The sequence below is a fragment of the Trachinotus anak genome, unplaced genomic scaffold (genome assembly GCF_046630095.1).
Source record: "Trachinotus anak isolate AG129_WGS33_773 ecotype Australia unplaced genomic scaffold, CSIRO_AGI_Tana_v1 ptg000028l, whole genome shotgun sequence".
Lineage (NCBI taxonomy): Eukaryota > Metazoa > Chordata > Actinopteri > Carangiformes > Carangidae > Trachinotus > Trachinotus anak.
This window is the reverse complement of record NW_027273879.1, coordinates 23253275-23269862: the sequence shown is the minus strand read 5'-3', so window position 1 is coordinate 23269862 and position 16588 is coordinate 23253275. Positions and strand designations below refer to the sequence as shown.

The 16588-nt window shown below is 41.6% G+C and overlaps 1 protein-coding gene across 3 annotated transcripts in view; it reads left to right on the top strand.

Moving 5' to 3' along the window:
- shroom3 (shroom family member 3) overlaps positions 1-16588 on the top strand; it is a 65195-nt gene that overhangs the window by 19367 nt on the left and 29240 nt on the right. For 2 of the 3 annotated variants that reach the window (XM_071465859.1, XM_071465858.1), the window contains exon 3: positions 2961-3155. In XM_071465859.1, coding sequence (XP_071321960.1) covers positions 2961-3155 — 195 coding nt within the window. Of the gene's footprint in view, positions 1-2960; positions 3156-11781; positions 12680-16588 lie in introns of those variants that run through there. The other variant, XM_071465860.1, reaches the window with a different exon arrangement.

Here is a 16588-nt window from a genome sequence, read left to right as displayed (position 1 = left end):
GTGGTGTTGAGGTCCAGGCTGTTGTGGGATAGTCCTCCCAGAGGCTGTCTCGACATTGTCAGTTATCAGTCCTACTAGATAGATAGATACTTTATTTATCCCCATAGGGAAATTATTGTGTCCAGCAGCTCATATACATAAAAACCTTATACAAATACCTTAGAAAGACAAACTAGATAACAAACACTACACAACTCGGAGCCACCTGGATGTGCTGCCACTCAGACGGCAGATGTGCAGTATGGTAGTTTCATGTGCAAATTTGAAAATGGCTTTGGAAGATCGAATGGAGGAGCAGTCCTGTTTGAAGAGGGAGCAGAGTATAGTCTATAGTCATTTATCTCGACCAGGCGTCCTACTTTAGATTCTGGAACAAGACATGATGTCTCCCACATGAGACATCATGTCCCTGTTTGCAGACTTAAGTTGAACCTCCTCTAACCATCCCCGGGCACACACCATCCGGGCCGGCGGCCTTTCCAGGATGAAGCCTGTTGGGCTCCACCCTCACTTCATCCACTGTAAAGGACAGAAGACTTGACCCTAGTCTGGAGAAAGTTGCGGGAGAGAGAACAGGTGAGGTTGTGTCTTACCTGTTGTAAAAAAGTTTGAATTCTGAGATAAAACCCCTCAGAATTCAGCCTGATACATTCACTACTTTTTGAGCCTGTTGCAAACTTCTGTAGGATTGAAATTAAAATAAAATTCTCTGTTTGTTTTGACAAACAGCATGAGGTTCAGGTTAGAAGGTGTTTTATTCAGACTCCTCTGGCTGAACGCTATTGTGAAGCACCTGAAAGCTATTTAACTCAGGTAAGCTCACTGCTAGGTCAAAGGTACAGAGAGTGCAGTGTGTGTGTGTGTGTGTGTGTGTGTGTGTGTGTGTGTGTGTGTGTGTGTGTGTGTGTGTGTGTGTGTGTGTGTGTGTGTGTGTGTGTGTGTGTTATGAGATGTAAAGTGGTACATGACAACATGGTCCCAGCTGCCACACATTCCTCTGACCAGCTCAACAGGTTTCATTTTAATGAGCCTTTATCTGTGCACCTGTGTGTGTGTGTGTGTGTGTGTGTGTGTGTGTGTGTGTGTGTGTGTGTTTGTGTGTGTGTGTGTGTGTTTGTGTGTGTGTTTAGATGCCTGCTGTATGAAGTCTGTTCTGAATACACATCAGTGGAATGTCTTCAGTTAATAAAGTGAGTCTGGGTGTGTTTGTGTGATTTGTTGTTGTGTATTGTGTTCTTTATTCACCTCTGGCTTTAAAAGGGTTGTCCATTTAAGTGGCTCCCTTTTTCTTAACAGTGACTTCAACATTCTCTAGTAATGCTGTGCATCTCTAGATCAATACAGGCAGGAACATGAATTCAAATACTAAAATGTGTAGAACTTCAGTTATATGTATGTTTGTGACACTTCATACATTAGCCTATATATCAACAAGACACTGTGGTGGTTTGACTTGCGGGGCATGGGAGAAACAGGAGAACGTATTGGATGGTTCAAGCAGCTGCAGTATGAACACACTGGTTTGATGCTGGACCACATGTGTATTTCCTCTGTTGGTGTTTCAATCCTCTGTTGTCTCGATCAGTGTTTTTTACTTTGCTTCTTGTGATTGGACAGGATTGAATGCCCACATAAAAACTGATGATATAGAAACTCTCACACATGCACACACAAAGAGCAGCTTTGTGTCACTGTGTTGCAAGTCACTTGGCCAAGATGTGTATTTTCTCATGTCATGCAAGATCCTTATGTCTTTAAATAGAAAGTTATTTTATTTTAACAGGGCCAATAAAGGGCTGACTCTGACTTTCATGTAACCTGGCAAAACAGGAGGGACTGCAATCAGATATGTGATCTGGCCAAAAGAGACGCATACTTAATGTGGATAAGTGTTAAAGAAAGTGTCTTAAGTCCCAACTTGATTTTATACAGATATGTGACACTTGAAATGACAAGTGTAAATCGAGTTGAATTGTTCATGCTGGCTCACTGTCACACAGTCAGGGCAACACCTCTTCTGTACCTGCTAAGTCAAAGTGCTGTGATAAACATACAAACCCATGAAATGTAAAATAGACTATATAAAGGGATTTAGTAGATTAGTGGGGAATTTCACTGCTTCACTGAACCAGTTTACGTGGAATAGATTGTATGTGAATGTTGAATATGTGCAGCACTGATACCTGGTGTCTAAGCTATGATGTCATCGCTCCCCAAAAGGAAACATCAACAGAAAGTGGAAGTAAGTTGTCACTGATGTGTGTGTGACTCACTGGGCCACGTACTGAATGACTGAAAGTAATTTTCTTCACTCTTTGGTCAAAACCCTAAGGAGTATTTCTACGTCCAGGATCCTCTGACCTCTAAAGTTTGATCTCCTCACTGGTTGCAACAGGTGACCTTTCAACTGTAGTTTACTGAGCACATTCTGTAAGCCACTGTGGTGAAGAGAATCTGATAAATGGCTCAAATGTAAATGTGATGAATTAGGATCAGAGACCAGATATGCAGATGGTCCTGTTTAAACCAGTTGGACTTTGAGGCAACACACCTGGTTTATTTTGGCAGGCGTGTGATGATTCTGTAGGTGTGATAATGGTAGATTAGCCAATCTGCTGTGGGCCAGAAAATCAGGCATGGATGATGTTGTTAGGGAAAGAAAGATAGGGAAAGACCAGTATTCTGAGAGCAGCAAGGTAAATGTTCAATCTCATATCTTTACCTGCAAATAATTAACATTAAAAACCCTATGACAACTCATAAATCATAATCTGTCTTCTGGTAGGCTTTCCTTGTCTACATTTATTACAATATAAGTCAGTGTATAAAATATAAAACATCATTCATGATGAGGAGCAATTTCTCATCAAAATAACATTTTCTGTCTCTATTTTTTCATGTTTTTCCCTAGAGATCAATTAAGTATTTTTTATCTTTACTTTTATCTTTTTTCTCTTCAGGGAGTTTGATCCAGGATACATCAAGGAATTAGGCGCTTCACTTCCCTTGCTCCCTGTTCCTCCTCCTCCTCCTCCTCCTCCTCCTCCTCCTCTTTCTTCTCCATCACCATCACCACAACAACAGCAAATACCATCGACATCCCACCACAGCAGACCATGTTCAGCAGGAGGAGTCCAACTACGCATCAAGAACAGGTAGGAGAATCCCCTCAGTGACTTTTCACTAAACCCCTCTCTCGAACAGCACTTGAACTGGCATTACTTAGCAACTGTAACTAGGCAAAGCACATCTGTCAATCTTTGGATTTTTTCCTGTTAAAGCAGTGTGTGCATGGGGGTTTAGTGAGGACATATTCTCTCTATAAAAAGTTGAATGATGATTTATTTATTTTACTCTCTCCTAAACCAAAACTAAAAAAGGAAAAGTGTTTGGGCCTCAGCTGCAGTTGCTAGCAAACTCAGATAACTAGATTACAAGTAATCCAGAGTTATTTCCAAGGAGCATTTCATAATACATTATTTTGTGGGGTTTTCAGCTGTCAGATAGTAGGTTAACAATAGCAGCTCTGTGCTGCTCTTCATTGGATTTGGGAAAGTTTACACCCCAGCAACCCCAGTAAACATTACCCAAGATGCCTGTGACTATTCTCATTTGTCCAGGTCATAGTATCTCAAAGGAATTTTAAATCGAAAGCAACTGGACTTGGTTATTTGTCTAGGAAGACGTTTCACCTCTCATCCAAGAGGCTTCATCAGTTCTTTCTCGCACCTGACCAGGCTGGGACTGGTCCAACTATCTGGTGTGGAGACCCAGGTATTTAACCTCTCAGATGTCAGAGGTTAAAAATACCTGGGTCTCCACACCAGATAGTTGGACCAACCTCTGACCTCTTAGATGTCAGAGGTTTAAGAGAATTACCTAAGATAGAGTTACATTCAGCAAACACACTGGTAAGGCCTCATCCTAATTTCTGTGTTGTCATCCAAGTATGCAACCTAAGCAGTTGAACAGGGTTATGCGGAATGAAAACCTCGAAACCTTGTGAAATGCAATACCAGACCAATCCTTTTTCTTTATCTCCATGACCTCTACATCAGTCGTCCACTGGTGAGGATACTGACTTTGGGCAATTCATTGTTATTGTGGGAACTTAGCTGTAACTACTCCAAAAGTGTTTTCCTCACTTGTTATATACAGCTAGCTTGTTCAGCTATACGGAAACTTTAAATAAGAGATTATTAGTCTTGAAGGCAGGTTGGACGGACGCGGCACAGCTTTGATGAAAAGTGTTGTAATTAGTATCATTTAAATGACATTTTCAATTCAATTCAATTTTATTTGCATAGCGCCAAATCATAATATACATTATCTCAAGACAGGGTAAGGTCAAGACCTTACTTTGTTAAAGAGGAAAACCCAACAGTTCCCACAAAGAGCAAGCACTTGGCAACAGGGGGAGGAAAAACTCCCCTTTAACAGGAAGAAACCTCCAACAGAACTGGGCTCAGGGTGGGCGGCCGTCTGCTTCGGCATTTATTAACTTTTTTTTTTTAAACTGACATAAAGACAGACATTGCACATGAGATGGCGAGTATGTGAGAGAGTAGTTCAGAAGAGAACTCCTCAGAGTTTTGGCTGCAGCTGCTGTGTCGCTGTTATCATATATGATAACGGTTCCTTCCAGTTTAGATACATCACAAATCAGTTACAGATTTACTGTTCATCACTGAGGTCATCACCCCTGATATTAGGATGTCCTGTCCCCCATAGATAATGGATGGATGGATAGACTTGTGCCCATCAGTGCACCCATGGGTGTGTTGGTCTTAAAACGTGGTGTGGTCAGGCATTTTGTTGGCGCATTACTATCTTGAGACAATGGAAAGTGATTGCATCATTGATCAGTCAAATCAAATCACTCACCACTAATAGGATCCAACTCTGTGTGAAACACTGCGGCATTATAGTAACAATCCACCAAGGTACAAGTGCACCTGGCTTTTAAAGGGAGATGGTACTCTGGTTTATTGTATGTTATATCCAAAGCTCTCCAGTGAGTAATTAAAAGATTAAATTCAATCCTTTTGAACCATGCACCTGGCGCACTGACCGTTTATTAGATTTAAAATGAGATTAGATTAGCAAAAGTGATATGCACAATCTCAGCTCAACAGATAAACAGAGTGAGCTGAGGTTGCCACCTCACATTATTTATTGTGTCTTCAGCTGCATTTTGTGCAACTTGAGCCCAAATGATATATTTCTGATGTGACATTAATCATAGGCCTAGATGATGCTAGGATTGTTTTGTACACACATCCCAAGAGATAGATTCATTACATTACCCTTAGTACAAGGGGATCAGGCATAGTGTTAGGTTCCCTATTAGGTTAGGACCCCGGAGCAGAGACGCACAGAGACAGGAGTTGGAAACTGAAGACTTCTTTAATGACACGAACCAAAAACAGTCCAACAAAGCAGGCAAAAGGAGGCAGGAGGCTGGCTGGCAGGAGAGTGGCTGGAGAAACAGAGCGACGGAGAGGCTGGAGGCTGGAGGCTGGAGGCTGGAGGCTGGAGGCTGGAGGCTGGAGGCTGGGTAGCCAGGGAACAGCATGCAGGGCAAGAGCATGGAATAATCTGGCAGAGAGTGGGTGATGAACCAGGGGTTTTAAACTGGCTTAATGAATGATGGGCTGCAGGTGGGTCAGGCTGCCAGTGCTGCACCACGCCCCTGCCACACACAAGCTCTGCAGGGAAAACAAAAGGGAGGGGGAACAGAAAGAACAAAAAGTGCAACAACCAAAACATACAACTCAAAACCGTAACACATAGAAGTGTACCGAGAGGCAGTGCTAGTGAGACATATTAGGGTGTTGAAGGTGTTAGGAGAGGAAGTGCTCTTAAAGGAGATGAGTCTTCAAGAGATTCTTGAAGGTAGAGAGGGACGCCCCTGCTGTGATTGCATTCAATAGCTTGTTCCACCAGCCACAGATGCGAACAGTCTGGACTGTGGTTGTTTTGTGTGCATGGATCAGAATCAGTGCATTTGAAAGAGTAACTGCATGTGCCACTTATGTTCTGGTCCTGTTATATTCTGAAGAATGAACCCAACATGTCCAGACAGACAGCTGCCCATAATGTATATTATGATTTGGTGCTATACAAATAAAACTGAATTGAATTGCCCAGTCATGAGCTACACCTAGCTAAAAATAAATCAGTTCAATACAACAGCACAAGTCCTGCTTTCATGTTTGGTTTTTGGTGAAACTGTCAGCAGGTGTCGATGTAACTGTACGATCATGTTAGACTGTGTTTCTAATATTTTGTCTGCCTGGAATGAAGGAAAGAAAAGGTCGAAAAAATATTAGTCTATGCATCTGGGTCTGACTAAGGCACAGATGTGTGGCTGTGTTTCCTCCTCTAACCATCTTTTTATTTATTTTTTTTATTTTTTTCTGGCTTTTTATGCCTTTATTTAAAATCGCAGTGAGAGAGAAACAGGAAAGTTTGGGAGAGAGAGAGGGGATGACATGAAACAAGGGAATTCAAACCAGATTCAACCCCCAGGCCGCTGCAGTTAGGACTAAGCCTTAATGGTACACGCTCCACCAGGTGAGCCACCTGGCGGAGGAGGCGCCCCCTCCTCTAACTATCTTGATACTCTCTGCTCTTTCACCTGTCAACAAAGCGGGTGGTTGGCGGGGCACAAGACCTGATCCAGGTTTCTCATTGAGGAAGTAATATTAATCATAGTATTTTTACTGGAGAGGAACTTGAAGGATTTGTTTGGCCACTTCAGGGCAGATGACTAGATGAAGACACAGCACTGACATACCAGCACCATTTAAGTTGATATGACTGACTGACTGACAATCAGTTGCCTGTTTGCACATCCAGCAGACAGAGAGCGATATGATCATTCATTTGGAGTTATGCATCCATGCTTCACTGAACAGCTGCCTATTGCTGCCAAAAAGTGCAGAATCAGGTGATGATTTTCCCTGCATTCATTTTCCATGCCACCCACTTCACTTAGTAATTTGATCTGTTGTTGATGTAAAAATAATGATTCGAGCAGCTTTAAGCGAGTGCTCTGAGTTAAAAAGAACAATCATCATGCTTTAGTTGCTGTGGGCTTGTAACAAATGGAAAAACACTGAGAGTGAACAATTTGCAGATGTATTCATTGCAGATGTTTTCTCGTTATGTTGATATACAAATCAACCAGCATTATATTTCATGCTAAATGCAAAGTACCTGTATGTGAACATAATCTTTAGGAGCAGGACTGACTGTGGTTTCAGTCTGCACTGGTCCCTCATATCACAGTCAGCTGTTGTCTAATTCACCCTGATAATGTTTTTGTGTGTCAGTGTTTGTTACCCTGCTAAAAGTGTTCAGCCGATACAACTGTCTCCTTTCTCTCTGTCCCTCTCACTCACTCACTCACACACTCACACACACATTTTAGGTCAACTTTGGGGACATTACATAGACTTGTATTAATTTCCCTGGGACTGACCCTAACCAGCTTGGCTGACTCTAACCCCACTCTGGTCCGTGACCTAACCCTTCCCTTACCTTAGCCACTTACCCAGAAATCTGCTTTCTCCCAATCTGCGACACAATTTTTGTCTGTATTACAATTACAATTACTGTCTTTAGTCTGAAATATGTCCCCAAAAATAACCCCTGACACACGCACGCACAGACACACACACACACACACAGAGTTGTAATGTGTATAAACTCAGTCTGTACAGACAAACAGTCTATAAATACTGACACTCTGCTACAGCCAGTTTCATCCTAATATGGAGGTCAGCTCCTGGAAATACACTTGAAGTGTGTGTATTTGTGTGTGTGTGTGTGTGTGTGTGTGTGTGTGTGTGTGTGTGTGTGTGTGTGTGTGTGTGTGTGTGTGTGTGTACTTGTACTTGCTACATAGTAAGGACCAAAAAAAGTATTTTACTAAAAGAGTGAGGACATTTTGGGAAAGTGAGGACATTTTGGCCGGTCCTCACTTTTTGAGACACGTTCAAATCACATTTTGAGGGTTAAGACTTGGTTTTAGAGTTATGGTTAGAATTAGCTTTAGGTTAAGGTTAGGGTCAAGGTTAGGGTTAGGCACTCAGTTATCATGGTTAAGGTTAGGGTAAGGGGCTAGGGAATGCATTATGTCAATGAGTGTCCTCACAAAGATAGAAGTACAAGTATGTGTGTGTGTGTGTGTGTAATGAACATCACAGCCTCAGGAGGGTGCTAGTGTGACTGCAGACTCTTTTAGTCTTGTTTATTGTGTCCTGTTGTCCAGTCCCCCACCATTATCATATCTTTCTTACATAACTTTTTTCCTTGAAATATCTTTTCCACTCACTGCCTCAGGATGTATAGAGTGCTTTTATTTTGGAAGGGAGACCAAACAGTAAACCAAAGTTAGATCTTAGCAAAGTGTCCTGCTGATGTGCTGTTGAGTAACATGTTTGCAGGAGAATTCTTGTAATATTAGACATTAGAACGTATTCTACTGTTCGTCCCATAGAGTCAGATAAACAGGCAAAATGACGCTATTCTCCCACAATCCCATGGGCTTTGGGTGGTTATCAGACACCACCAATGGGAGAGGAGTGGAAGGAGGGGGGTGGATGATAGAGAGGATGTTTGTGATTGGTTCAAAAACAGGAAGTGGGCCATCAGAGCCCCATGAGGCTGGGTGTTTATCTGGAGAGGGCAGACAGACTGATGTATAAACACACACAGACACACACACACACACACACACACACAGCCTTTCTATGTCTCCTTCCCTTTCCTTTCCCTTCGTTTCTTCCCTTCTTTTCCTTTCCTTTCCTCTCCTCTCCTCTCTTCCTTCCTCCTTAGATGTTTCTTATGTTGAATCACCACATTTTTCTGAAACAACATCATGACAGACACACACACACACACACACACACACACACACACTCACACACACACTTAATTTCCAGTCCAATGCTTAGACTTTTGGTGGTGGGCAGGGCTACTTTGGTTTGCCTGATGCATCCTGGAAGATTTTCCAGGGGTGCTTGTGGGGGTTTCTGAGCTCCTTGAAGATGTTCCAGGGGCCTCGAAAAGGTTTCAGGGGCAATGAAGAGGTTTAGTGCCCTTGATGGGCTCCAGGGTTTCTAAGAAGGTACCACAAGACCCTGAGGAGGCTCAAAAGGTCCTTCAAGGGTTTGCAGGGAGTCTTTGTGTAACTGAACACACACACACACACACACTCACACTGTTACAATGTGTCCTCTGGATCTACACTTTTGTCCACCTCTCACTCCTATTTTGCTTTTTCCGGGTAGATCAGAGAGATTATTATTATGGGCTGAGAAGCAGTTTCCCACGGCAACAGATAAGTTCTCTGTTCAGAGAGACACACCCTGCACACACACACACACACACAGACAGACAGACACACACACACACACAGGACTGTAAAGACAGTTGGAATCAGACTGCATCAAAATAAACAATTTATTTTTCTTAACGGTTTGTCATAAGTATGGTCTCTCAGTGCTATAATTCTTATGGACTGTAAGCTAGCAAGCTAGTCACCAGTCAACCCTCTCAGCTAGGTTTGTTAAAGTTAAGGCAGAGTTCAAATCTGGCAACCACACTATGGACAGGACTTTTTTAAATGCAGCATGTAGTCCCTACACCCAGCCAAGGTAGGTCGACAAAACAGTCCAGTGCTAATTGCTGCTACAACCACAATGTCTCCTTTTTACATATTTGTTTCTATTCCAGTTAAACAGATACATGTACTTCAGACTTTGGAGTTGTTGTGTGATTGATTGTTTCTTCTCTGGGTGGAGCCAGACTAGAGGTTTTCCTTCTAGCTGTGTCCAGTATTTATGCTAAGCTAGTCTAACATGTACTGGACACTAAAGACATCCTAAAATGTCAGAGTTCCTTTTGTCTTACATAAGCACTTTATAAGAGGTCACCTGTCTGTAACAATACAGTTTAAGATAAAGCCATAAATCTGTAGCTTTTTAGTCCTTTAATCTTGGCCCTGGTCCCATTAGGTTAGAGTTAGCGTTGGTCATTGAGGAGGCTTTAGGGTCCTGGAAGAGATTACAGTGGTTTCAGGGGTCCTTGAGAAATTACCAGATGTTTCTAAGGAGGCTCAAATGGTTTATGCATCTTTGAGGACACACAGTGATCTTGAGTGGGTGTCAGCCAAATGCTAACATCAGCATGCTAACATGCTCATAGTGATAATGCTTACATACCTGGTAACATTTCCTCTGTTCAACATCTTTATATTGTGTGTTAGCATGCTAACATTTGCTAAGTATCACCAAGCAGAGAGTACAGCTGAGAGCCTCATTAGTTTTGCAGATATTTTGTCATGAATTATGAGCCAAATTAAAAGTTTGACCAGATAGATGTATACATGTATGTCCGTCCGTCTGTAGCATCATCCAGTCCAACATAGGGCTAGCTAACTGCAGGGGGGCCTGTAGGGAGCTCGTAAGGGGTCTGAGGCTAGGACCAACCTCTCCATGCCTTTCATGAGTGGGAGGTCAGGGCCACTAACTGCAGTTATTTAAGGTAGAGGGACATGTTTTTTTGGGACTGAACCAAGCAAGAGGCTTTTCCAAAGCTCAGGTTGAACAGGCGCTGGAGGACACCACAGAGCTGGGTGGCACAGGCTTTAAAGACTCTGGGGCTCATGTGGTCAGGTCCAGCCACCTTCCCCTGATGCAGCCTCTGCAGCTCCTTCCTGATCTGATCTCCTGAGACCACCAAGCTGTCGTGAAGAGTTGAGTTGTAGCTGCTGTAGGCTGGTGGGGTTGGTGTTGATGATGATGATGAGAGACTGAAGGGTGCTGAGTCAAACCTTTTTGGTCACACCGTGTCAGACTTCCTTCTTCCTGTTTTCCTGAAGCTTGTCTTCCACCTTCCTCCTGGGATTGTTGCCAGGGAAGCAGTGTACCACACATGTTGGGATGGTGTTACCCACACAGAAACCGATGTAGCCAGTGACACAGTCAGTTAGGCTATTAATGTCCTCTCCATGTGGTTCACAGAAGGACAGTCAGGAGATTGTTGGTGATGTCCAACGCCCTCCTTTCCCTGAATTTAGGGGGGGTAGAGGAGTGAAAGACATGATTGAAGTCACCTGGGATGGGAATAAAAGTACTGGGATGTTGATCTGGTGTTTGCAGCCTGGATGTAAAAGTAACTTGGCCAACACTGATAGGTAATTCCTAGTCTTTGTCGATCTGTCTCTCCTTGTCTTTGGACTCCAGTTGATCTAACAGAGATAATCTGAGAGTCAATAATAGTGAGTTCATTGTTCACTGTGGAACCACATGCTGCATCATGAGATGTCTTCCTCCCCACGGCTTCAAAATCCATTTCTGTTGCTGTTCTCAATAATCTACTGTTTTCAACAACTCTCTCTCTCTCTCTCTCTGTTTATCTGTCCTCCCTCTTCTCACTCCTCCATCCTCCTCCGCTCCTGCTCTGCCACTCCTCCCTCCCTCTCTCACCTTTGCACTTATTCTTGCTTCTTTTGTACCTCTGACTCCCACCCCAAGTTATTCTCTATTTCATTGTGATTTCATAGTTGCTAAACAGGAATGACAAATGACAAAATTGTGGTCTTCCCTTGCTCTCATCCTGTGGCCTTTTTTTCATCCTCCCTTTTCTTTATCTCTCTCACTATTTCCTTTATCAGTCAGTTTCAGTTGCTTCATTCCTCAGTATCTTCTCCCTAACAACTCATATCTCTGCAGCCTGCCTCCCTTTCTTTCTACTCATTCCTACCTCTCTCTTTTTACTCCCTCCTCTCTCTCTCCTTCTCTATCCTCAGAGGCTTAGTGTCTTTCGCTCACACACATCAACAGCTACTGTTCAGACCAAGTTGGGCCAAGGATGTTTACTTCATGCTTTTATCGTATGGCGGCCTAATGACAGTTAATTGCTTCATTTGCTTAACGAGCTTGGGGCCGGGGGCCGATGCAGCGCAACTCAATCAGACGTGCCAGCCCCAGACTGGAACTGGAGCAGAGACAGAGCAGAGTATGGTAGAGACAGGATCAGTAGAGGTGAGCCTTTGTGATGGAGTTTTGATAAGAAGATTTGAAAAGAAGTAGATGAACATAGAAATTACAGGAGTAGAGCAGTTCCCTCTGTGTGGGTTGCATCATTTTCAGTGGAGACTCAGCAGAGAGTGGACTGCACCATTAGAGACTCACTAGACTTAGAAAGGGGCTGTTAATTTGTGTTAACTTTGTTGTAGAGGAAAGGGAGGTTTTAAGGTTAAAGCTTAGAAAAAGAAAAAGTACAGAAAAGCTTCAGAAAAGATGTGGCAGAAGAAAATGGCTGAAAGTCCAAGGGGAGAGGTGCAGTCCAGTAGATAATAGTGTAGTAGGACAAAGACAGAAGAGTAAAGGGTGTGGAAATGGAATACTAACATTTTCTAAGAGAAGAAGAGAAAATTTGATAAGTTGAGCAGGACAGAAAGCAGTAGAGCAGAAACTAGAATAAAGTGGACCTTGAATCAAGCCATGGAGCTGCTTGAGGTGTTCTACCGCAGGAAGCTCCGCAAGAAGCAGAAAAAAGCGGAGCTGGGGCGGTCGGATGGGGCGTTGTGTCGGTCGCCATCAGAGGCCAGCGTCAACAGCCTGGCGACTGGTCTGATCTCCAAAGTCCTCAGGTTCACCTCCAGGTAAAACAAGTCTCATGTCTAATATTCAGTCAGATGAGACTAAGAGAGAACTTTGTGTATGTTACACAGAAGACAAACTTCATGCATATACCACTGCGGAAAAAAAAAATGTTTCATACAAACATGACTTACTGGTTTAACACTTTTTAACATTTCTTCCTGGCAAAGGAAGCCATTTGAGATGTTTCTTGTAACTTATTCAAAAATTGTCAGTGTTGATCAAACTGAATGTGAATTCACTTTTTTCATCATGAAGTGAATTGCACTGAAAATTCAGGGTTTGGACAGAACAACCTTTGTACCAGATGAGATTTGTTTAAAACTGTAGACAACAGTAGCGTGCACAACTCCAAAGTACACAAAGTACATAAGTACACAAAGTAGGTAATGTATCAGGTATACGGTTGTTGCATCTTACACCGAACAAACAAAATGTGGACACACAGATAGTCAGATAGTTTAAAATAAGTCTTCCTGTTTAGTGTGGGGCACATTAAACAAGAGGACTATTTATCTGTGAGTGCATCACTTTGATAACTTGAACATGACATTTAGACATGAAGTTCTGTGATTCAGACGAAACTTTTTTGTCTTTGAAATGAACTTGATGTCTTATACATGACCTTGGTGACTTGTGTATGACCTTTGCAACCCTGAAATTACTGTGGCAACTAGATTAAAACTTCTATGAACAGGAAATAGAATTTGTGACTCAGACGTGGACTTGAATGGTTTTGGTGGTTTTGGCATGACCTTGATAGAAAGTGTGTTATTGTGAATGCAAGGTTAATTTAATACAAGAGGACATGCCTTTTGATTTATCTGCATTGATGTGGTGCAGATTTCAGAATTATTGGATAATTGGATTTGAAACAAACCAAATCAAACCACACCATACCCGGGCCAATCCCCCCGGACCTGCTGGAGAGGGTGAATATCAGTGTAACAGCGATGATAATGTTTTGAGGTATTCCAGTCATGTCCTGTCATTACCCAGGGTCCTGTGGTTCAGAGACATTCAGTCTTTCATGTCTCTGTCTCCTACTTACTCAGATAAAATCTTTTCCTGTTTATCTGTGAAAATAAATATGGAGCAGCAGAACATGTCAAATATGACGAGGATGAGGAACAATTATTCTAACTGCTGTGCTCGTCAATGTCTTTGTTATCATAACTGGTTAGATAACACTTTCAAAAATGATGATGCTGATGTCATAAAGATTATCACTGCAAACAAAAACCTGTTATTTTATCACTGAAACGTCTCCATGAAGTGAAGATTTCTTTAACTATGTTATTTATTCTGTTTTTGTACGTGCAGCGTCACATATACAAAACACAATCAAGAGAAAGAACATTCTCATTGTCCATTTTTGCCTCACACTGCAAATATTACATTTGTAGTGTGTGAAATATAGCTTTTATATATAATATCAATTTAAGATGAATTATTGCAATTTCTTGCACAATGAAATAACAGCTAATAAAGATCATGACTGTCGTCAAAAACTCAATAAAGTCTCCTTATCTAACCACTTGACCTCAATGGGAAAACGTCATGAGGTCAAGGAAAGATGTGAAGGACAATTCATTAGGACTTAGGTAAACAGGCTTACAACAGGCTTTTTTAAAAAAACAAAAACAAAAAAAATCTACTTTATTTATAACACAGGAACAATAAATACTTGTTTCCTAACCCAAAAGCAAAACAAAGTGGATCGAAATTTTGAAGATAACGTAGAAGAAATATACAAATAGAAAGCTTTTCCATATGTTATGCATTGTGTCACAAGCATAAACTAATGTTCTGTTGTTTTTACATTTATGTCGATCTGCCATGGTAAAACTACAATGGTGGCTCCAGAGTATGCTATGCTAAAGGATATAAAATAGGAAGCACTGAAGCTCCTTTCCTTATCATGTAGAGAATTCGACCAGCTCTTATCATGGCTGCCACTTAGATACTTCTACGTATAGACACTTCCACTCAGTAAGAAAGCTTCCCAAGCAAAAAAAGAATGTAACTCCAGTATATAACATTAAAGGGGGCTGAAATTAGGTGCACTCTAATAAATTATATGATAAATTCAACATCATGCACATTACATCAGTACAACCACAGAGTCGGACTCACTGCTATGCTACTATAAGTTTTCATTCACTAACTAAATCCAATAACTTCTGCTTCTACTGCTGCTGTTTTTCCAATGGCTGTGAGGTTAAGATCAATGAAACGTCCTGCAGATGTTTTAAATCACAAGCCTTGCAAGAAAGGGAGGGATTATCCCATTTGAGCCTCTGTAAGACTTTTAATGTGAAGCATCCATACAGGAAGTGTTTTATCGACAGTAGCTTGATATCAGACATCAATCCTAACTGATGTGGAAGTTGGTACTATACAGTTTTCACTGATAAGGGTTTATTGATTTGATGCCTTATATGCATGAATTCTGGGTAGATCCTGGACTTTAATGTGAAAAAAACACTATAAATACAGTTATGTGCAAATTTTTTAGGCCCTTAGGCATCAGTCCCAAATTGATTCTGCAGCAGGACAATGAGCCCAAACATAGAGCCAGAGTCATAAAGAACTATCCTCAGAGACAAGAAGAACAAGGAGTCCTGCAACAGAGGGACTGGTCCCCACAGAGCCCTGATCTCAACATCATGGAGTCATTCTGGGATCACATGATGATGGAGGGAGGGACAGAAAACACTGAGACAAACTAAATCCACTGAGGAACTGTGGCTTGTTCTCCAACATTGCTGGAACGACCTACCTGTCACGTATCTTAAAAAACTGTGTGCAGCTGTTGATTTGATTTAGCTTTTTCTGTTTACTGCACTATGTATGAATTGAACTGATAAATAAAAACTATTCATTGAATTATTTTTGAAAGCATCCTCACCTAAGTTTTAGTGTCTAAAACATCTGCACAGTCATTCATTGGCCCCTTTTTACTGATGAGAATTAACTGTAAAACATTTGCAGTTTTCTTTCCTTTACAATTGACTTGTCATCGGTCACTTTGAATGCATGTGGGTTCGATTTTGTCAAGTTAGAAAAATGAATACTAAAATCTCCCCAGAACATTTCAAACTGCTCCTGCAGGATGAAACACTTCTCTGGTGTCTGACATATAAATAAAATTACTGTTGCATGAGTGGAAAAGTTTTACACTTTTTGTGTAATATTCATGAAGTTGAAAGTATTTAGTATTTTCTTTTTTGGATCTGAAGGGAAGGGCTGTGCATGTGTGTGTGTGTGTGTGTGTGTGTTGTGTTATCATGGGAGGACACACTGAGATAATATTTAATGTTGAGATAATCAGAGTCTACTACTCTGGTAGTAAACTCACTTCAATGGTTGTGTGAGTGAAATCTGTGCAGAATGACGGAAGACAAACGTGGTTTAAAGCAGAGAAACCATAGAAACCATGTCTGTGGTGTAAGTGCTGGATGTTGGTCAGCTTTCTGTTAAACAGTCGTCAGTTCAGTTGTTTGGTTTTCAAATTATATCGTCATAACATACGTGACATATTTAATGGCTAAAACCATTTGGTTACATGTAATGGTTACATTACATTAAGTTTCTATTGCAGATGTTTTGGTCCAAAGGGACTTACAATAAGTGCATTCAAATTCCATACATAAATATGTAAAGCTAAATATGTAGCTGGAGGCAGAAGACATTAGCTTACGTTTGTATGAAGACTGGAAACTGCTGGCCTGGCTCTGTCCAGAGGAAACAAAATTCACCCACCAGCACAGTTTATCATGTCATGTCTGTGTCTGTGTTCTGGACTATTTCTTATCCGGGTCCAGTAACTTCCTGTTGTCTCTGCTGGTTGCCTAGCAACAAAAGCTGCTAAAAGTGGTAAAGAGCTAAGAATTGACCAGAGTTTAGTT